This window comes from Staurois parvus, unplaced genomic scaffold (genome assembly GCF_062004578.1).
Source record: "Staurois parvus isolate SC_StPar_1 unplaced genomic scaffold, SC_StPar_1.0 ptg000725l, whole genome shotgun sequence".
In the NCBI taxonomy this organism is placed as follows: domain Eukaryota; kingdom Metazoa; phylum Chordata; class Amphibia; order Anura; family Ranidae; genus Staurois; species Staurois parvus.
The window spans coordinates 173983-196257 of NW_028318521.1; the positions used below are offsets into that span (position 1 = coordinate 173983).

Sequence of the window (22275 nt, forward strand, 5' to 3'; positions counted from 1 at the left end):
CCTGGTCCACAGGGACCAAGTGGGGTTTATCCCTGGGAGGCAGGCGAGTGATAACGTTCGTAAGGTGGTCCATCTTATACATCTTCTGCAACAGCGGAAAATCCCGGGATTCTTACTGTCCTTAGACATATATAAAGCTTTTGACTCTCTATCCTGGGAATATCTGCGGTTTGTGCTGTCTCGTTGGGGTTTTGGGGATTCTATCCTTTCTTGGATTCAAGCCTTGTATTCGTCTCCTTCGGCCTCCGATAAATATGCTGGGTATTTCTCGAACCCCTTTCCTATTGGGCACATTGTACTGGCGCTTGAGCCGCTGGCTTTAGCGCTCCGGACCGATTGCAATATATCAGGGGTTTCATATGCGGGACAGGAGTTTAAGCTGAATCTTTTTGCGGACGATGCCCTCTTGACTCTTACTAAGCTTCTGACGACGCTTCCTAATCTGCAACAGGTTCTTGAGCACTTCTCTTTGATTTCGGGTCTCCGTATTAACTTGGATAAGACTGTCGCTCTTAATATTACTTTGGATTCCGATTTGGTTTCACACTTTCAATCCTACTTCCCTTATAAATGGGCTTCCTCCTCTCTTGAATATTTGGGCATCCGCTTGACCCCCACCTATGACTCCCTCTTTGTTGCGAATTATTACCCATTGCTTAGTTCTTTATCTTCTCTTCTGCATTCCTGGCAATTTCCACACCTGTCTTGGATAGGGCGGGTTCATTCGGTGAAAATGACCGTCCTGCCGAAATTGTTATATTATTTTCGTACTCTCCCGGTGCGGGTTCCCCCTCATTTCCTTCGGTTGCTTCAGGCGAAGCTTATGCGTTTCATCTGGGCCAATAAGCACCCCAGAGTATCTAGAAATACGCTCTTTGCTCATAGACTCCAGGGTGGCCTTGGGGTGCCCAATGTAACTAAGTATTACCAGGCGAGCCAGATTGCCCCGCTGTCTATGTTGCACGCTTCCTCTGACATCCCTCTCTGGGTCTTGCTGGAGCTACCTAACTGTGCCCCTATCCAACCGTCGGCGCTTCTATGGCTTCCCCCTGCCCTGCGCCCTATATCGCTGAGCCCGATGTTGCTCCATGGCTTACGAGTCTGGGACTCGGTACGTTATTCCAGTGGCCTGATGTCACCCTTTCTGCCTTTGCTTCCAATTGTTAACAACCCTCTTTTCCCACCGGGTTTAGATCACCCAAGGGCGTTCTCTTGGTGGGTGGCTCATGGGTTTTCGCAGGTACGACACTTTTTGGTTTCTCGGTCCTTCCCTAACTGGGATCTTCTTCGGGAGTCCCGGGATGTTCCCCCGGCAGAATTTTTTTGATACCTTCAATTGCGGCACTGGCTACTCTCGCTGCGGGGCACTTCTTCTTTTCCATACCAGAAATCGGCCTTTGAACAGCTTTGTCAGCAGCGCCTGGGCGCCCCGGGCCTTATCTCCCTTCTTTATGCAGCCTTGAACAGACGCCCGTCGCATACTTCTCTTTCATATGTTGTTCAGTGGGAGCGTGACCTGGGGGTGGATGTGGATCCGGAGGACTGGAATAGGGCCTGGTCACTCATAGCTAAATGCTCATTCAATACCACCACGCTGGAGGCAGCCTATAAGGTATTGTTTCGTTGGTATTGGGTTCCGGCTCGTTTGGCCCAGGCTAATCCCGCTTGTAGTGATCGATGTTTCCGGGGTTGTGGCCATCGTGGCGATGTCTTGCATATCTGGTGGTCATGCCCGAGACTGGTCCATTTTTGGTCTCGTGTATTTGGCCTCCTTTTCACGTTGTTCCATCTTTCCATACGCCGGGATGCTCGGTATGCCTTGCTTCATTGCCCCATACCGGGTCTCTTTGCTCATCAGCAGAAGCTGACTATTTGTTTCTGTCGGCCACCAGAACAATTGCTCAGGCCTGGAAGAGTCCGTTTGTCCCTTTTCAGGGGGTGCGGGATCGTATGACCAATATGATGCTTAATGAGCAGATGTCGAGCATATGCAACGACTCCCAATGTAAATTCTCGAAAATATGGGAACCATGGTTGCAATATGCCTTTCCCACGCTTCCTTTGGCTAGTATGGGGATGTACTGGCGTTAGGCACTGGCGTTTGATGGTGGCGCTCTTGGATCTCTGCCCCCTCTTCTCTTTTTTTTCTTTTTCTCTCCTCTTATTTCTCTTCTCTTTCTTTCTCTCCATTTCTGTTAGTTTTTTTGGGTGATAGTTGACAGTTGCCTTTAATTGCAGTTAGAATTTCATTACCGTCATTGTAACTTATGTGCCATTGATAGCCCCTGCGTGGGCGTACCTTCTGCCTTGTTGAAGTTAGAGCACTGTTTTTCTTTTATTATTATGTTTTTTATCTTATCGGTGCAATTGATAGCCCCTGTGGGGGCATATTTTGTCGCCTCTGTTTTATACTGCTTAAAACTAATAAAAACTATTGAAATACAAAAAAAAAAAATTTACCTTCATGCATAGAATGCTTGAAGGTAAAAGACCTTGAGCCTTTAGAACGGCTTTAAAGCAGAGCTCCAGTCAAAATGTAAAAAAATAAGTCAGCTGCTACAAAAACTGTAGGGGCTGACTTAAAAAACAGGCACTCACCTGTCTCTTGATCCAGCGGTGTCCTCATCCTAGCTGTCCTCTCTTCCTGGCATCGACATCTTCACAGCTGAGTGTCCACTGTTCTTGCTTGAGTAGCCTATCAACATGTTCCAGAAGACTATGGAAATGGAGGGAGGACAACTTCCACTTCTGTTCGCCTAGGCGATTGCAGCAGAAGTGGGAGTGGGTACCTGTCAAAATTGGGTACCTGCTCTCCAAAGGTGCCAATCCTTAACTGGGAGTGGGGCACGAGCCTTAAAATCAAACTTCTCCTTTTGGGTGGAGATCCACTTTAAGTTTATCTGGAGACCCTGTGGGGAAAAGTGCTAATGGCACTGGTTGCTGTAACATTGTAATGTGTACGGGCTGGTTCACCTTGACAAGATTTCAGGTGCGATTTGGGAATTGAAATCGTACCTAATGAATGTGAATGTGAGCGTCTTAACACACGCGATTTGCTGCAGCACAATTTCAAAAGTAGTTCTTGTATTATTTTTTCTGCAGTTTGTTGCAATTTCACATATAGACTACAATAGAAATCGTACTGCAAACCGCAATGGAAAATGCAAGAAATCATTGGGAAATCTTCAGTAAACGTGGTGAAATCGCAAACGAAACGCATGATTTTAAATCGCATCCAGTGTGAACCAAGCCTACACCAGTTTGGATTATAGCATTAAAGTGATTGTAAAGGCTCAAGGTTTTTTACCTAAAGGCATGAAGGTAAAAAACCTTCTCTGTGAAGCATCTCCCCCAGCCCCCTCCAATACTCACCTAAGCCCCCCTCTATCCAGAGATGCATACTGGAGTCTCAGCTATCCTGGGACTGCCTACCCTCATTGGCGTAGACATTAGCAGGAGCCATGGTCTCTCGCTGCTGTCAATCATAGGCAGTGAGCCAATGAGGAGACAGAGGGGGGCGGGGCTGAGCCACTGCTCCTTGTGTGAATCGACTGGGGAGTGCACATGCTCAGGTGCCCCCATAGCAAGCTGCTTGCTGTGGGGGCACCCGACAGGAGAGAGGAGCCAGGAGAACCGACGGGGGACTCAAGAAGCGGAGGATCTGGGGAGCTCTGTGCAAAAGCACTGCGCAGAGCAGGTAGGTATAGACATGTTTGTCTTTTTTTTTTTTAATTAAGCCTTTAGAATCACTTTGAGGAATGATTTGCGCTTAAATAAGTGTCATTTGTTAGGACAGCTCCCCACAGAGTGTTGGACAGGTGAGATAAAGCTGTGTGAAAGTCCAGTGGGGGATAGACACTCGCCTGTGTGTGGTCCCTCCTTGGGTCTGGTCCTAACAAACACTTAGATAGACAGCACTTATAGTATCAGAAATGATGACACTGCAATGGGTTATTGCAGTGGAGGAACTACCACAAAGATTGCATTTGCGACCAGGCCCTGGTGTTTCGCCACTGTGGAGGTGGCCCCAAGCTGTGTAGTCCCGTAACTTTTTCTCCCAACCTGCCCCCTCCTTCTGCAGCTGGTACAGAGCTAGCCAATTAGTAATTGGCTGAGTTCTGTCTGGGCTCTGCAAAGATAGGCTTGAGCAGCCTTTACAGTAAATTTGAAAGCATTGGCAAGAAGGGAGCGAGGGGGAGAGGAGGACCAAAGTCTACAGGTAGGGTCAGTGTGTGACTCGTTCAGTCACTCTATTAGGGGGGTCACTGATGTAAGGGGTGAGTGGAAATTGTCACGTACCTGATGATATCCTTTATTGATAAGTAACTCTGATAGGTTCTCTAGCCGGGTAGGTACCCCCACTCGGGCAAGCTCATCTTTCAGAGTGTAAGAAAGGCCTAGACGGAACTGGTAGCGGAGAACAGACTCATCCCATTGAGTGTCAGAACTCCATATGTGGAAATCGGTAACATATTCCTCAATAGGCCTTTGGCCCTGCTGTAGCTTGCTAAGCATAGATTCAGCAGTCTGACGCAGGAAAGGATCAACATAGAGTTGTGCCATTGCTGTGAATAAAAAGAGTCTACCAAAGTTAGAGCCGGATCGTGATGCTCACGAAGGTGGTGTGCCCAGGATTGGGGTTCATTCTTAAGGAGTGAAATAATGAACCCCACTTGGTGATGTAAAGGTCCTTGGAAGCAGGGAAAAATATAGCTCGCAGAAGTTGTGAAAAGTTCAAAACTTCCTGCGGTCTCCCGTGAAAAACTCAGGTATTGGAACCCGGGGTTCAGGTGGAGATGTTCCATGAATCATAATGAACTCTGAGTAGTTACATCTGAGACTGCAGAGAGGTCCGTGGCTGTGGGGTCATCAGACTCGGGTAGTAATTGACTCACCAGATGCTCATGGTTTCTTTGCAAATCTTGCACCAAGTAAAACAAGGCAAATACTGATTGAAAAATGTCCCCCAATGCAGAGGCCTTCCTTTGAAGACTCCATCATTGGCTGACTGGTACTGTCACGTACCTGATAGGAGACTGAAATGACGAGGTCAGCCTCACTTGTGCCACTAGCCCTGACCCCACTGGAGTTGGGACAGAGGGAGTCTAGGACCAGGGGGACAAGAGCGCCAGTAGTTGTTTGCAGCTCTTCCAGATGATGACCCTGGAAGACTGATGATCTTCTGATTCAGGAAAAGTAGTAACAAGCAGAGCAGGTCTTGTAGATTGCCAGGTGTGCACCAGAGCAAGGCAGGTAGTGAGGGTAAGAGACAGGAGCAGTGTCATAGGAATAGCCAGAGTCATCAACAGTTGGGCAGCGTGGTACAGAATCAGAAGGAAAGCCAAGGTCAGGAGCAGAGCCGAAGTCAGGAACCAGTATCAATCAGGAGAGCAATCAGAGTCAGGTGAGGAACAAGCTAGGACAGCAACAAAGGAATCACACAGGAACAAGCAGAACACAGGGGAGCTGAAGACCAGTCAGCATCTAATATGGGCAGAGACACTCTTTAAATAGGCCGCCTGGTGCCAATCTTCGCCGTGCGTGTGCACGTGCACGATCGCGCATTTCTGCGTGCATGCGCACAACTGACAAGTCTTCTCCAGGAGTTCCTATGTGCATGCGCATTTCTAATCGCGATTCGTCTTGCCGGAAATCCCTTACAGAAATCCTAAGGTAAGGGGAGACACGTCCTCACTCCCCTCTGACATCAGTGAAACCTTTTATCCTAGTGTATTCACTTTTCAGACTCTGGTGTAAAGGGGAACTCTGGTGTATAAGGTTCTCTGGTCACCAGAGCTCCCCCTTACATAAGTGTTTCCAGCATTCCCCGTTACATCAGAGTCAGCAGAGTTCACCCTTACAGTGCAAGTGGAATTCTGCGGACTCTGAAGTAAGGAAGAACTCTGCAAACTCTGATGTAAGGAAACTGGTTGAGGGTCGATAAACAGTAGGACCCCAAAAAGATTCAGGGTAGGGCTTACCTGGAAGCACCCCCGGAAAAAAGGTTAAGCCTACGCAGCTAATGGCTGGCACAGAGGTGCCCCAACCAAGGTGATGGGTGCAAGTGTTCCCTGTCACAATGTAAATGGGCCAGGAGCTTGAAGGTTTCAGAGAGTATTGGGTAGGATGGAACCTTCAACCAGGTAGGTTGAAGGTAGGTACACAGGTAGGCTATGCTAATTGTCGACAGCCTGTGTGCATGCACAAGTGTACAGGTGTAAGCTTGATGAGAGTTACTGCAGTTGCAGGTGAATTTGAAGCCAGACCCCTGTCAGGAGACCTGGTGAGAATTCCCCTTGTGAGGGGGACTTCTTGCCCACAGGACTGGGAAGGCCGGAACAGCTAAGTGGACCTGGGACAAGAGAGGGTCTGTGAGGCAGACTAGGCTGAGATGGCTAGCAAGTCCAGAGAGGCTATACGTTGTCTGTAAGTCTCAGAAAGAGTGGGCAAACCTAGGGGGGGCTGGAGAACCATATTTGGGGGACAGGAGTGGGCCTGTGCAATAAGGTACTGCAATTAAAGCTGAGTGAGCTTAAGAGCCAGATGGCTTAGCATTTTCTGTTGTTTGTATTTCACTGAAGAAGAACCCCTGTGTGGGCAATCTGCATGTGCTAAACAGTTTTTTTTTTTTCTTGGACTGTTATTGTTGCTTTTTTTTTTAACCACTTGCCCTCCAGAGGATTTACCCCCCTTAATTACCAAGCCTCTGTTTGGTATTCGGTGCTGCATTATTTCAACTGGTAATTGTGCGGTCATGCAATGCTTTACTCAAATGAAATTTACGTCCATGTTTTCACACAAATAGAGCTTTCTTTCGGTGGTATTTGATCACCTTTGCACTTTTTATTTTTCACGCTATAAACAAAAAAAGTCCGAAAATTTTGAAAAAAAAAAAATATTTTTTTACTTTCGGCTATAAAATATATATAGTGAACTCAAAGTTAGGCCAAAATGTATAGTGCTACATGTCTTTGGTAAAAACATCCCAATAAGTGTATATTGATTGCTTTGTGTGAAAGTTATAGTGTCTACAAACTATGGTATAGATAATGGAATTTACACAGCTTTTACTTTCTGACTGCACATTTCTTGACATCCCATTTCTTGAGGTGCTAAAATACCAAGATAGTACAAACACCCCCAAATGACCCCCTTTTGGAAAGTAGACACCCTGGGTAAATGCTGAAAAGGCATATTGAGTCCATTGAAAAAATTTTTTTTCCACAAGTTTTTGGAAAATGACAAAAAATTTTTTTCTTTTTACACAAAGTTGTCATTTAAATGATATATTGTTCACACAAGCCATGGGCATATGTGGAATTACACCCCAAAATATATTCTGCTACTTCTACTGAGTATGGGGATACCACATGTGTGAGACTTTTTGGGAGCCTAGCCACATCCAGGAGCCTGAAATCCACCTTGAAAGCCTAAAGGTGCGTAACTTCCTCATTTCACTTCCTCACTGCCTATCACAGTTTTGGAGGCCCTGAAATGCCAGGATAGCACCAAACCCCCAAAATGACCCCTTTTTGGAAAGTAGACACCCAAAAGAATTTAAAAAGAGGCATGGTGAGTATTTTGCAGATCCCATTTTTTTCTCACCAGGTTTCGGAATATAAAAAAATTAAAGAAAAAAATGTTTTTGTTTTCTTTCTTCATTTTCCAAAAATGTGTGGCAAATGAGATCTGCAAAATACACAAAATGTATTTGGGAAGTAAGTCCACATATACTCATTGCATGTGTGAGCAATAAATTATTTAAGTGACAATTTTGTGTAAAAAAAAAATTTTTTTTTTTGTCATTTACCAAAAACTTTTGATAAAAAAATAAATTATTCTATTGACTCAACATGCTTCTCCAAGCAAATAGCTTGGGGTGCCTTCCAAAAAGGGGTCATTTTGGGGGGGGTGGGGGCATTTTATTCTCAGCATTAGAAGTTTATGCCACACATCACTCACTCTTCTAACCACCTGAAGACCAAGCTTTTTTCTGACACTTTTTGTTCAAATTATCTGTATTTTTGCTAGGAAATTACGTTAAAAAAATAAAAATAATGTTTGAGGGTTCAAAGCACACACCCTAATGAATAAAATGGGGGGTGCTGAAATTTTTTATGTCACATAGTACTCACGCACTTTTTTTAATTTTAATGCACAAAAACACAATATATTGGCAAATTATTTGGTAACTCATAAAAGATGATGCTATGCTGAGTAAGTAGATACAAAACATGACATGCTTAAAACTGCGCATGCCCCGTGCAATGGTGACAAACTGCATACATTTTTAATATCCATAGACAATGCTTTAAAAGCCTTTACAAGCTACCATTTTAGATTTGCAGAGGATGCCTATTGCTAGAATTACTGCCCTTGATCTGACATTCGTGGCGATACCTCACATGATGGTGCAACCGCTGTTTACATACTGGCATGGGGTCAACTCTTGCGTTATTATTATTTAGATTTTTTAAATTATTTTTACACTGTCCCTTTCATTTTTTTTTTAATCACTTTTAATGCTATCACAGGGAATTCAAATATCCCCTGTAACTTCAATGGGCATTGTCATATATTCTTTTTTCAGAAATCTGGGGTCTATCAGACTAGATATCTCCTCTGCCCTTACATTATCTAATCAAACCAAGATCAGTGTAATCAGATGCTTTCCCAATTTACAAATGGCACTGTTTATATCCTGCGAAAATTAAGTGATAAAATGCTTGTAGCTTCCAGTTTCTTAGACTATAGAGATGATTGGCACCATTTTGGTCTCTAATCAGCACTATGGTCAGCTGGCAGAAACATCGGCTGCATTCTCAGGTTCCCCCGATGGCACGGGACTGCCCAAGAAGGCCGTGGAAGGCAGCAGGGGAGGGGGGACATCTTCTCCCGCTGCTTGTAAAAGCAATCCTGCAGCTAATTAGCCACTAGGATTGCTTTTACATGAAAGCCCATCGCCAGCTGAAAAAAACAATACCAGGATGATGCCCCATGCTTCGGCATATATGATTTTTTTTAACTGCGGATGAAAAATCTCATCCAACAGGGCTGCCCACACTTATGTATGTTCTGCGACAGCTGAAAGCATTCCTGCAAAGAAAACAGCAATGGTTAACAATAAAACCGTAACAATAAAACAGTAAAAGTGTAACAGTAGAACAGTAACAACAAAGACAACAACAAAAAAAACTACAACTATTTTATTTTTTTTTTAATTTTTTGGAATTTGTACTTATTTTTTTTTACTTTTTTTTTTTAAACTTTAACTTTTTAAAACAGAATGTAGGGTCTCTGCAAATGCAAAGACATCTTTCGAGACCCTGTGTATTTATGTAACCTGAACTGTGCCGTGCTGTACCCTATACTAATACTCCACTAGTGTATGGTAGCGACGGAAGCAATCCTTGATGCAGGGGCCAAGTTGGCCAGGAGGGAGTAAAAAAAAAGTGCCTGTCATGCCTAATTCAATGTCTGCTACAGAAACATCTTTTTTGGGGGTTCCCTCGGGTTGGGGTACCAAGAATGACATCAGGAAAATGCCTCTCATGCAGCCAGCTAACTGCATCTGGGTTGGGGGTTTGGGACACAGCACCTTCTGGATGATCTCTTCCTGGAATTTTAGGAAGCATCCACTATGTCCAGTTGCTTTGTAAGGTATAAAAGCGTTATACACTGTGTTCCAAATTATTATGCAAATGATATTTTTTCATTTTCCCAAATAATTGATGTAAATAACAGTCAGCATAATTCTCATGTTATCAACTATTAAGAGTACAATTCAAATTTTATTGAACAAACCTCCTAATGATAACAGTATTTTTTTTAAACATAAAAAACTTACAATGCACTGTTCCAAATTATTACGCACAGTAAGTTTCAAAACACTTTATAGGTTGTAAAGAACTGAAAATTGTCATTTGTTGTGTTTGCAGCATATTTACTGAAATCAAAAGCTATTTCAATCAAACTTTTAACAACAGTTTAACTTTTTAAACATTTTAACAGGTCACGTTACATTTTAACATAGGACCCCTTATTTGATAGCAGCTTCACAAGTCTTGCGTCCATTGAACTTGTGAGTTTGCTTGAATTTGTTTGCAAGATGTCAGAATAGCCTCCCAGAGCTGCTGTTTGGATGTAAACTGCCTCATAGATCTTTTGCTTGAGGATGCTCCAAAGGTTCTCAATAGGATTGAGGTCAGGGGAGGATGGAGGCCACACCATGACTTTCTCTCCTTTTATCCCCATAACAGCCATTGATGCAGAGGTATTCTTTGCAGCATGAGATGGTGCATTGTCATGCATGAAGATGATTTTATTACAGAAAGCATAGTTCTTCCTTCTGTACCAGGGAAGAAAGTGGTCAGTCATAAACTCCACATACTTTGCAGAGGTCATCTTTACACCTTCGGGGCCCCTAAAGGGGCCGACCAGCTCTGTTCCCATAATTCCGGCCCAAAACATCACTCCACCGCCGCCTTGCTGACGTCGCAGCCTTGTTGGAACAGGGAGGCTGTCCACCAACCATCCACTACTCTATCCATCTGGACCATCCAGGGTTGCACGGCACTCATCAGTGAACAGGACTGCTTGAAAATTAGTCTTCATGTATTCTTCTGCCCAATGCAGCCATTTCTGCTTGTGAGCATTGGTTATTGGTGGCCGAATAGAAGGTTTATGCACAGTTGCAAGACTCTGGAGGACTCTACACCTTGATGTCCGTGGGACTCCAGAGGCACCAGCAGCTTCAAATATTTGTTTGCTGCTATGTAATGGTATTTTAGCAGCTGCTCTCTTGATCCGATGCATGGATCTGGCAGAAATCTTCCTCAATCTGCCTTTATCTGCATGAACCCGTCTGTGCTCTGAATCAGCCACAAATCTCTTAATAGTGCGATGATCATGCTTAAGTTTTCATGAAATATCTAATGTTTTCATACCTCGTCCAAGGCATTGAACTATTTCACTCTTTTCGGCAGCAGAGAGATCCTTTTTCTTCCCCATATTGCTTGAAAATGGTGCTCTGCTTAATAATGTGGAACACCGTCCTTTAGTAGTTTTTCCTTAAATTGGGCTCTCCGGCCAATCTAATTATCACAGGTGTCCGAGATTGTTTTCAGTGATCAAAAGAGCCCTGAGACACAATGCCATCCAGGAGTTAAACTGAAAAACAAAATATTTAATCTTTGTGACACTTAAATAGAATTTGCATAATAATTTGGAACGGTGTATATAGCCAATTGAAATAAATAAACAGACACTTTTTTGTACCAGCGTCTGGCTTTTCAGGAAACTAAGTACGGCTTCATCATCTGGTCATTGAAGTCCCCCCCTCCCATACAGGTTATAATCGTGGACACAGAGGGGCTTCTCAACAACACCAGCTGCCGTGGTAATTTGGATGGCCATATCTGCGTGAATGGAAGACAGGACGAAAACATCCCGTCTGTTCTTCCACTTCACTGCGAGCAATTCCTTGTCTCTCAAGCAGGCTTTTCCCTCCTTTCTAAGATGGGTATTTACAAGCCGTAGGAGGACAACCCAGCGATTAGGTCGCACAGTGCCACATGCGCCAATTCCACAATTGTACAAATGTCTAAGGAGGCACGCTTGAATAAAAATTGTCCATGTACAAGTGGTACCCCATATCGAAAAAGGGTGACACCAAGTCCCAAGCTATCTTGCCACTGCTCTCCATGTAGTCTGGGCATCCGGGGGGCTCCACGTGACTCTCTTTTCCCTCGTAAATCCGAAATTAATTAGTGTAGCCTGTTGCCCTCTCACAGGTCTTATACACCTTGACCCCATATCTGGCACGCTTGCTGGGGATAAATTGTTTGAATGCAAGGAGGCCAGAAAAATTAATGGGGGACTCATCAACGCAAATGTTTTGCTGGGGAATATATACATCTGCAAATTTCTGGTTAAGCTGATTAACGAGGGGCCGAATTTTGTGGAGCCGGTCAAAGTCAGGGTCACCCCGAGGATGACTGAGCGTGTTGTCGCTGGAATGCATAAAATGCATTATATTCTCATATCTAGTCCTGGCCATGGCAGCAGAGAACATGGGCATATGATGAATTGGGTCTGTGGACCAATACAACCGCAAATTACTTTCTTTAGCAATGCCCATGTTGAGGGTTAGGCCCAAAAAACTTTAAATTCGGAAACCGTAATGGGTTTCCATGCGAATGGTCTGGCAAGGTTTGAATTTGGGTTGGCGGTGATAAACTGTTGTGCATATAAATTGCTTTGATCCACAATCAATGCATACAGATCGTCTGTAAAAAACAGATCTACCAGCTTTTACTGCACTTATGGAACTCGCCATGTCATCAAGTGATACTGCAGTGCTGGTATGAAAAAGATCAGGATGTACTAGGCCGCTGGTGCTCGCCAATTCACCAAAAGTTAGAGTAGCACTAGTACTTGCACTCTGCTGCATATGAGAATCATCATGCGTTTGTAACATCTCAGCAACCTGGAAATGGGGTCGGGTACACCTGATCTTAGCAGGGACCTCTTCTCTGTCGTCTGAGCTTTCTGTCAGGGTGCTGCTGCTGTCTACAGGTTCGCATTCTGAGGCTGATCATTCTGTCAGTCAGTCTTCCCCTTCGCTCTCACCTGACATGCTCAGAATCCTGTAGGCCTTTTCACTAGTGTACCTTTGGTTGGGCATTTTGGCCACTAAATTTATAGCTACCTAGTGCAACTCACGGGAAAAAGAGCGCCTGGCTGTCAGAGACTGCTTGAACCGCTACAGAAAGCTTACCGACATGTGCTAACAGAGAGCATGTCTGATTCTGCGAACACTGCGGTTTTGTGTGTAATGTACCAAGTGACAGTGATCTACTGACACTGCACTTGCTGGGGGAGAAAGGGGGGGGGGTAAATGTAGGAGCTAAACATAGGTGCTGGCAGGTGTCAGGGCTGATCCCGCTAACGCTGCATTTTTGGGGATGCTATACTAATATGAATGTTGGTATATTGATCCGTTCAGACACTATACTAGCAATGGAGGTTTAGTGTGCAAGTGAGCGTGTTCCTGGCAATCAAGGGGTTAAATATGAGTACTGGTGTACTAGCAGACAATCTGACGCTATCTGGGAGGGACGCTAACGCTATCTGTAGTTATTGGTGACACTAATACAGTGATCAGCAAAAAAATCTGTACACTGTACTAATGACACTGGTGACAGGGCAGTGAAGGGGTTAAATGGGGGGGCAATCAAGGAGTTAAATGTGATTACTGGTGTAGTAGTGGGCAATCTGATGCTATCTGGGAGGGGCGCTAACGCTATCGGAAGTTGCCAGCGACATTAATACAGTGATCAGTAAAAAAACTTGTACTCTGTAAATAATGACACTGGTGACAGGGCAGTGAAGGTGTTAACTGGGGGGGGGGAGATCAGGGGGTTAAATGTGACCTAGGTGTGTTCTAACTGCAAGTATGTGCTGTTTTATTCACGTTTTGTATTTCTTCTTCTCTATGCAAATCGCATGATAAGTAGTGCATTTACTACTTTAGAAATTGGTGAGGCTCCGACCAAGTCAGAACCGCACCAATTTGACCGCTGTAATTGCAGACAATAGGGTGTGACTTAGCATACAATTTGGAAATCGCATAGCATGCAAATCACATGCGCAAGTGATCAAACCAGCCCATTTTTTCTGCAGACACATTTGCACATCACTCAGAACATGACAGCAATATTCAGTGTTGATAGTGGTACGAGGTAGAAAATCCACACGAACAACACCATGTTTGTCCCAGAAAACACATCACTTTACCTGCAGACGCAATGTCTTATGCAGCTGAGTGTCTCATCACCGTCCTGTGCTTAAAGTCTTCTGTAGATATCCCCAGGTTTTATGCCTTCATTCACAAGAAACTTCATCACCACATGCTGTTCCATGCACGCACTAACACTGTTCTCTGCCATCTTGATTAACAGTCTCTGGCCTGGCACACGACATGTGCGCTGCCTATCAGTATTAGGACATACTTGCCACTTAGTACTGCATTTAGTACCACCATGCTAGCACCACTATTTACACCTGTAAGATGAAAAAGTCCCGGTTTGACTTAAACGCCCCGTGTGTGTGTTTCCAAAAGTATTGGGAAAGCCCTCCAAATCCTTGGATTCAGGTGTTCCATTCATCTCCATGACCACAGGTGTATAAAATCAAGCAGCTAGGCATGCAGACTTCCTCTACAAACATTTGTGAAAGAATGGGTCGCTCTCAGGAGCTCAGTGAATTCAAGCGTGGTACCATGATAGGTTGCCACCTTTGCAATAAGTCCATCCGTAAAATTTCCTTGCTACTAAATATTCCACAGTCAGCTGTTAGTGTTTTTTTTATTATTATTATACAGTGTTTATATAACGCCAAAGGGTTTGCTCAGCGCTGTACATTAGCGAGGGGGACAGAACATGAGACAATACAGTACAATACAATACACGAGGGGTTCGAGGGCCCTGCTCTTTCGAGCTTACAATCTAGGAGGGAGGGGATAGTGGTACAGGAGGAAGGGGCTGTGGGGGATGAAGTGGTAGGAGGAGTGGAGGAGATCGGTTGTTAGGTGAGGGTGGGGTAGGCTTCCCTGAAGAGATGGGTTTTCAGGGTGCGCCTGAAGGTGTGGAGGGTAGGTGACAGTCTGATGGATTGGGGTAGGGAGTTCCAGAGGATGGGGGAAGTCCTGGAGAAGTCCTGAAGTCGGGCATGGGAGGAGTAGACCAGGGAGCTGGAGAGTAGGAGGTCCTGTGAGGAGCGAAGGGCACAGGTAGGGTGGTATTTGGGTATGAGGTCAGTTAGGTAGTTTGGGGCAGCGTTGTGAATGGCTTTGTATGTCAGTTAGTATTTTGAATTTAATGCGTTGGGCAATCGGGAGCCAGTGAAGGGATTGGCTGAGGGGGGTGGCAGATGTGGAGCGATTGGTGAGGTGGATGAGTCTAGCCGCTGAGTTCAGGATAGACTGGAATGGGGATAGCATGTGTTTGGGTGGGCCAGTGAGAAGGGAGTTGCAGTAGTCCAGGCGTGAGATAATGAGGGAGTGTACAAGTTGTTTAGTAGTGTCTGGGGTGAGGAACGTACGTATCGTGGACAGGTTTAACTTGAGGAAATGGAGCAACATCCAGTCTGATATGTTGTTCAGGAGGTGGGCGATGCATGCGCAGAGTGAGGGGGTGAGGTGAGAGGTAGAAAGGTAAATTTGTGTGTCGTCGGCATAGAGGTGATAGTTGAAGCCATGGGAGTGTATCAGTTTGCCAAGGGAGGAGGTGTAGATGGAGAAGAGGAGGGGTCCAAGGACAGAGCCTTGGGGGACTCCAACAGAGAGGGGGAGAGAGGGGGAGGTGGCAGCGTTATATAACGCTGATGAGCATTGGGATAGGTAGGATGGTATTATAACAAAGTGGAAGCAACTGGAAATAACAGCAAATAACAGCAACAAAGTTGTAGGCCACATAACATGACAGAGCGGGGTCAGCGCATGCTGAAGTGCATAGTGCGCAGAAGTCGCCAACTGTCTGCAGAGTCAATCGCTAAAGACCTCCAAACTTCATGCAGCCTTCAGATTAGCACAACAGTGCACAGAGAGCTTCATGGAATGGGTTTCCATGGCTCAACAGCTGCAGCCAAGCCTTACAGTACATCACCAAATGCAATGCAAAGTGTCAGAGGCAGTGGTGTAAAGTACACAGCCACTGGACTCTGGAGCAATGGAGACATGTTCAGAGTGACGAATCACACTTTTGTCTGGCAATCCGATGGCTGGGTCTGAGTTTGGCAGTTGACAGGAGAACGGTACTTGCCTGACTGCATTGTGCCAAGTGTAAAGTTTGGTGGAGGGGTGATTATGGTGTGGGGTTACTTTTCAGGGGTTGGGCTTGGCCCCTTAGTTTCAGTGAAGGGAACTCTTAAGGAATCAGCAAGATATTTTAAAAAATGTCATGCTTCCAACTTTGTGGGAACAGTTTGGGGATGGCCCCTTTCTGTTCTAACATGACTGCTCACCAGTGCACAAAGTAAGGTCCATAAAAACATGAATGACCCAGTTTGGGCGGAGACGGAGCGGAGACTGTGAGCCAGGCCTTCTTGTCCAACATCAGTGCCTGACCTCAAAAATGCGCTTCTGGAAGAATGATCAAACATTCTCATAGACACACTCCTAAACCTTGTGGACTGCATTCCAAGAAGAGTTGAAGCTGTTGTAGCTGCAAAGGGTGGGCTAACTCAATATTGAACCCTACGGACTAAGACTGGGATGCCATTAAATACATATACATTCTATGGTTCCAGTTGATTGACTCACTATTGACCCAATACATTGTTTACATAATCTGTTATTCACTTAATATATGCTGTTTGTTCACTCTTCCTGAATTCCAATTCTTGCAGCCTGTGTGAACTGTACTATATTTTGTACTGTAATTATAAATGACACCACTAGCAGGTGCAAGGACACAAACGTTATTGACGGGGATATGGAGTATGTAAAACAGTAGTGAGAAGAGTCTGGCACAATGTTCAGTCATGTGGGAGAGGCACTGTGGGGCATTCAGAAAAGTATAATGGGTGCTTTGTGTTTCCCGCAGCTGAGCTTTTCTCCCCCAACCATCTATACTCATTACATTCCCCCTCCTTCGTGCTTCAAGACTTTTTTCTGCAAATATGAGAAGTTTAGTAGTCATATTCAGGTATTTACTGATTATTTTGTTTTTTCAGTTCATAAATTTTGATTCCAATGATTCCAGTTCACTGCCTGGAAACCTAAGTTTGCCCAGCAGCACAAATGCAGTGGAAAAAGATGTTCAAGAGGCAGCAAAACAGGTGAAAACTCAAGGCAAAAAAGGTTCCCAAGCTGACGAGTCCAGACAAAACCCTTCCTTACTGGGATATCCAAGGCTCATCAAATCACCAACCAGTGGAATACCAAATTTAAATCAAATGTATAATGATTCTCTGTCATCATCTACTGGGGCACCAAAGATCATAAACTCACTGTATCCCTTGGGTGAAAACTCCCTAAGTGCCTATGGAGTGCTTCTGCTGTCTCTGGTGGTCTTTGCTATAGGAATTGTTGGCAATCTATCCATCATGTGCATTGTATGGCACAGCATGTCTATGAAGAGTGCTTGGGACTCCATCCTGGCTGCTGTAGCACTCTGGGACTTTATTCTTCTTTTTTTCTGTTTGCCTGTAGTTGTTTTCCAGCAAATAACGCATCGCAGATTGCTTGGGGCACTCTCCTGCCGCATTATACCTTACATGGAAGTAAGTACAGCTTAATTTGTGTATACTCATGTTTGGCTTTATACACTGTTCTGTGACGTAGGCAGGGCTTTACTTTTATTGGGCCATATATGGCCAGCTGTAGTCAATTCTATATAGAGGGATAGTTCTCATCAGGACCAGAAATTTACTTCAGACTTCCCAGATTCTAATGCAGCTCTAAAAACTCTGTGGTTAACTTACAGCCCAGCTCTGGGGAAAAAAATTATTTTGTGATATATAGAGTGGGGAGGAGTTAAAATTCTGTCAGGTTTTTCTTACTCTCTGTACACCCATTTAAGAAAATTTTGCCTCACTTTCTGTCTCAGTGAAACCAGGGCAAGAACTGGGTAGGAAATTGTCCCCGAGACAGAAAGGCATCGACAGTAATATAACATTGTCAAGACTTCTAACCAGAGCTAAGACAAGGGGTGGGCAGGAGGGACAGCTGCCCTAGGCACTATGGTTTCATGTGAGGTGGGGGGGAGATTTGTGTTGGGAGGGAAAATGTTTCCAGTAGGGACACAGAAAACTATTAAAACATGGCAAAGGCTTGAACCATTCCCCAATCTATCCAGAACAAAATAAAAAGTTTTACCAAAGTTGGGCTTTATGTTAACCAAATATGTAGAAGTTTTGGAATTTTATCAGAACCTGGTATGTCTGAAGCAAAGTTCTGACCTTAATAAAAAAAAAAACATCTTGTTATATACAGCTAACTAAAGGTGACCAATGAGGATGTTCCAGATGTGTCTTGGTTTGATTTGTGAAATTAAAAGGAAAATCTTGAAATTCAATTCCTTAATTTCAAGGTTAAAGTATACACCCATGCAGGGGTTGTGTTTTGCCTGCACAGTATGCAAAGGTATTCCAACGCATTCATGTCTATTGGAATGCGAGGACTGCATGAACACAGTTTCTGCTCCCAATTTGACATCTGTGTGGGTGCGGGTTCCCAGATGCATAAAAATTATATAATAAACAGCGCAAAACAATACCCAACAAATTTCACATAATAAAGTGAAAAACTCATATTTTGATTTAAAGTGTCCAAAATTAATGTGTCCAAAAAAAATATATATAAAAAAATATAATAAATAAATATATAAAAAATAAAAAATATATAAAAAGCTTTTCTCCAACTTCAGAGTGCTTCACCAAAAACGAATAAATATATATTGTGATTATCCTTCTGTGATAAGTGCTTCCACCATCCACCAGTGAAAAAACCACCATTAATCGCACTCACCAGATAATGGCCAATAGTAAGCCTTTTAGGACTTTTAGGGATCCTACACCCCCTCTTATCGCCTCCAGACCTCCATTCCACCACACCAGACTAGGATGATTCTTCCACCTCCTTTCTCCAAAACCGCTCCATCGTTGTGCCAAAGAAGAAAATATTGCATATAGTGTGATATTGCTAATGACCTCCTCTTAAGTCTATGGTAATAATACCAGGTCACTCATAGTTCACAAAATCATTAAAGGCTTTTTATTATATAACCTCCATCGGCCAAACACAGTCAAATAGCATCCAGGATCAATTGCAGAAATCCCACAACTTGCTGTGCAGAGGATGACAGTATGTGTGACAGACAGATCCCAAAAATGGCAGCTGGAACGCACCGTTCGGCGTGCGTTCCACTCACTGGAAGTGACCTATGACGTTCAAACAACGCCCAGTGGGAGGGGCGAAACGCGTTGACGCACTTCCGGTCCGTTGTTTGAATGTCATACGTCACTTCCGGTGAGTGGAACGCACGCCGAGCGGTGCGTTCCAGCGGCTATTTTTGGGATCTGTCACACATACTGTCATCCTCTGCACAGCAAGTTGTGGGATTTCTGCAATTGATCCTGGATGGTATTTGACTGTGTTTGGCCGATGGAGGCTATATAATAAAAAGCCTTTAATGATTTTGTGAACTATGAGTGACCTGGCATTATTACTATAGACTTAAAAGGAGGTCATTAGCAATATCACACTATATGCAATATTTTCTTCTTTGGCACAACGGTGGAGCGGTTTTGGAGAAAGGAGGTGGAAGAATCATCCTAGTCTGGTGTGGTGGAATGGAGATCTGGAGGCGATAAGAGGGGGTGTAGGATCCCTAAAAGTCCTAAAAGGCTTACTATTCGCCATTATCTGGTGAGTGCGATTTATGTTGGTTTTTTCACTGGTGGATGGTGGAAGTACTTATCACAGAAGTATAACCACAATATATATTTATTCATTTTTGGTGAAGCACTCTGAAGTTGGAGAAAAGCTTTTTATATATTTTTTATATATTTATTTATTATATTTTTTATATATATATTTTTTGGACACATTCATTTTGGACACTTTAAATCAAAATAAAGTTTTTCACTTTATTCCTTTATTATTTGAAATTTGTTGGGTATTGTTTTGCTCTGTTTATTATATAATTTATATGATTTGGTGTTTACACTAGTGCACAGCAGCATTTCAAATTTTAGGGGTGGGGATTGTTCTGTGGCGCACGAGTATATATTTATATATTTTTTGAGGAGTTTTCCCAGATGCATACTGTCTACTTTATATACAGTTTATTAAATATATGCATTCTATGTCCTTGAAGTGCACCTACCAGTAACTTTACAAACCTGCATGAATAAACCCCTGGCATGTCAAAAACATGCAGCAACAATATAATTTTTCAAACAAAATGTGCTTTTTAACATTTACAAGCAGGCCTTTAACTCCAGTCACTTTGCCTAAGCTTAGATGCTTCCATCAGCCTGCTGCAAGCAGGAGGAAGCATTCCCTCATTATCCCCAACCCCAGTGATCAGATTTCATCATTCTAACTTTGTAGCAATTCATGGGCAAGAGGATGAAACAGGTACTGATCTGTAGCAGTCATTTGTGACCACAGCCAAGAACAGCACAGGTACAGTGTCATCTCTAAACTAGTATCTCAGTCAAGGAAGTAAAATGTGTATATGCTGATTCTGGCTGATACCAGAGCAAAGATGAAAAATAGAGAGCGCAGATGTCTGAGGGAGTGCTGTGAGCTCTGTGAGAGAGAATAAATATCTGCAAGTGTTACAATTGGCATGGAACATGAAAAAAATTTAAATATCTAATGCTAGGTCCACTTTAAAAAATATATATATATTTTGTTTTGCAAACGCAAAAGTGTCCCTAAAAAGCACCAGGTCTGGATGGATTTTCTGCATTATACTATAAGAAGTTTGTCAATTCTCAAAAAATGTATAATGTTCTTGGGAAAGGTTCACCTTTCAACACAGATTCAAATAGGGCTACTATTTGTCTGTTACCTAAACCTAACAAAGACCATAGACAAATGACAGACCATGACAAACTATCTCATTAACAAACTGTGACTTAAAATTGCTGATATGACGAGATTGATTTAGTTGAGGACTAAATTGTCCAGTGCTTATCTGCTCTTGTCCAAATTAATCATTCTAGCTTTGGAATGTGTGCACACTGGAAGAGACTCACGCTGACACACAAGTTCAATCTATGAACACTTCTAGTTTATTATAATGAGAAAGTGAGCTTATATATGCAAAATGATGCAAGAGTCATGTGAGAACAGCATAAGCATTATATTAGTCTTTGATTGGTCATTTCCACACGAAAACAATCTTCATGATACTATTGGTGTGATCTTCTTCCAGGTCTTATCTATATAAAGAAAAACATTCCTTTGTCTCAAGTTGGCACTATGGGAGGGGGTCGTGCATGTGAGCAGACGCCTCCCAAGCAAGGATTTCTTAAAGTACCACAAAGCCCAGGAGGCAGAAAATATACACACAACATATGTATTCATACTAAACATTTAGAAATATGAAGAAAGAAATAGTATTAAAGTATAAAAGTAAATATGTATAAAAATGTGTAGGAAAACATATGTATACACTGTATATTCAATAGGAAACAAAATAGGCATTTTACCATATCCATCAAAGGATCAGATTAGAAGGGCGATAAATATAGTGTTTTTGCTGCTGTTCAACTGGGATGGGGTTGGAACTAGTCTGGGTATGCCGCTATCACTGGATTTGCATACAGCCTTTGATTCCCTGTCCTAGCACTACCTTTCGCTGTCCTGGAATCTTGGTCCCAATTTCCTTTTGCTCTTACACACCTTGTACTCAAATAACATTGCCAACATACTGTAAATGTTTCTGGCTATAAGTCAGGCACGATTAAAATAAAAAGGATACAGTGCCCTCTGTCACCTTTATTGTTTGTAAAAACAATCCAGACCTTGCTATACCAATCCGTCTGAACCTTAATATACAAGGCATTCAAAGCATAGAAAAACAGCGTAAATGCGCATTCTTTGCAAATTATTTCTTGCTGTATATCACCTACCCCGTCACGACTGTACCCAATTTCCTGAAACTCCTGGCAGAATTTGGTGGACTTTCAAGCCTTCGAGTAAATCCAACTAAGCTGGAAGCCCCCAATATAAACCTTCAAGACCATCTTCTTACTTTACTTAAGACCATATATCCCTTTACATTGCAGCCTCATGCTCTGCCTTATCTAGGCATCAAACCTACCCCAGAGATAACATCTTTCTACAAAGCTAACTACTGTATATGTCACTTTACACTACCTTGAAGGAGGAATTAAAGACATGGTCAACATACACTCTTTTATGATTGGGCAGAATAGCAGCTATCAAAATGAATTTACTACCAAAATACTGTATTATTTTTGCATGTTCCCAATTCTCATCCCTTCCTTACATCTAAATAAATCCCTTATGTTTACATTTATCTTGGGACCAAGGGGTTGCAGGGTTGCTCACAAAACTCTATAGGTCCATAAGTCCTGTGGTGAGTTCCCTATCTGGTGTGATATTACAGACCCGCAAAAAATTACTCAAATATCCCAAATTTACACTACTTCTTACAGACCTGAGAAGGTGAAATTGGAATTACAAGCCAGATTCCCACAACCTATAGCTCACCTGTGGCTCCCCCCCCCCCCCCA

At 43.3% G+C, this 22275-nt stretch overlaps 1 protein-coding gene across 1 annotated transcript in view; it reads left to right on the top strand.

Moving 5' to 3' along the window:
- The first annotated feature begins 16628 nt into the window (after nt 1-16628).
- The window catches only part of LOC149445362 (G protein-coupled receptor 37-like 1), a 99751-nt gene continuing 94104 nt past the window's right edge, over nt 16629-22275 (top strand). Inside the window, exon 1 of the mRNA XM_089653877.1 lies at nt 16629-17283. Within this exon, the coding sequence (XP_089510003.1) occupies nt 16681-17283 (603 nt within the window). The 5' untranslated portion in view covers nt 16629-16680. The remainder of the gene's footprint in view (nt 17284-22275) is intronic.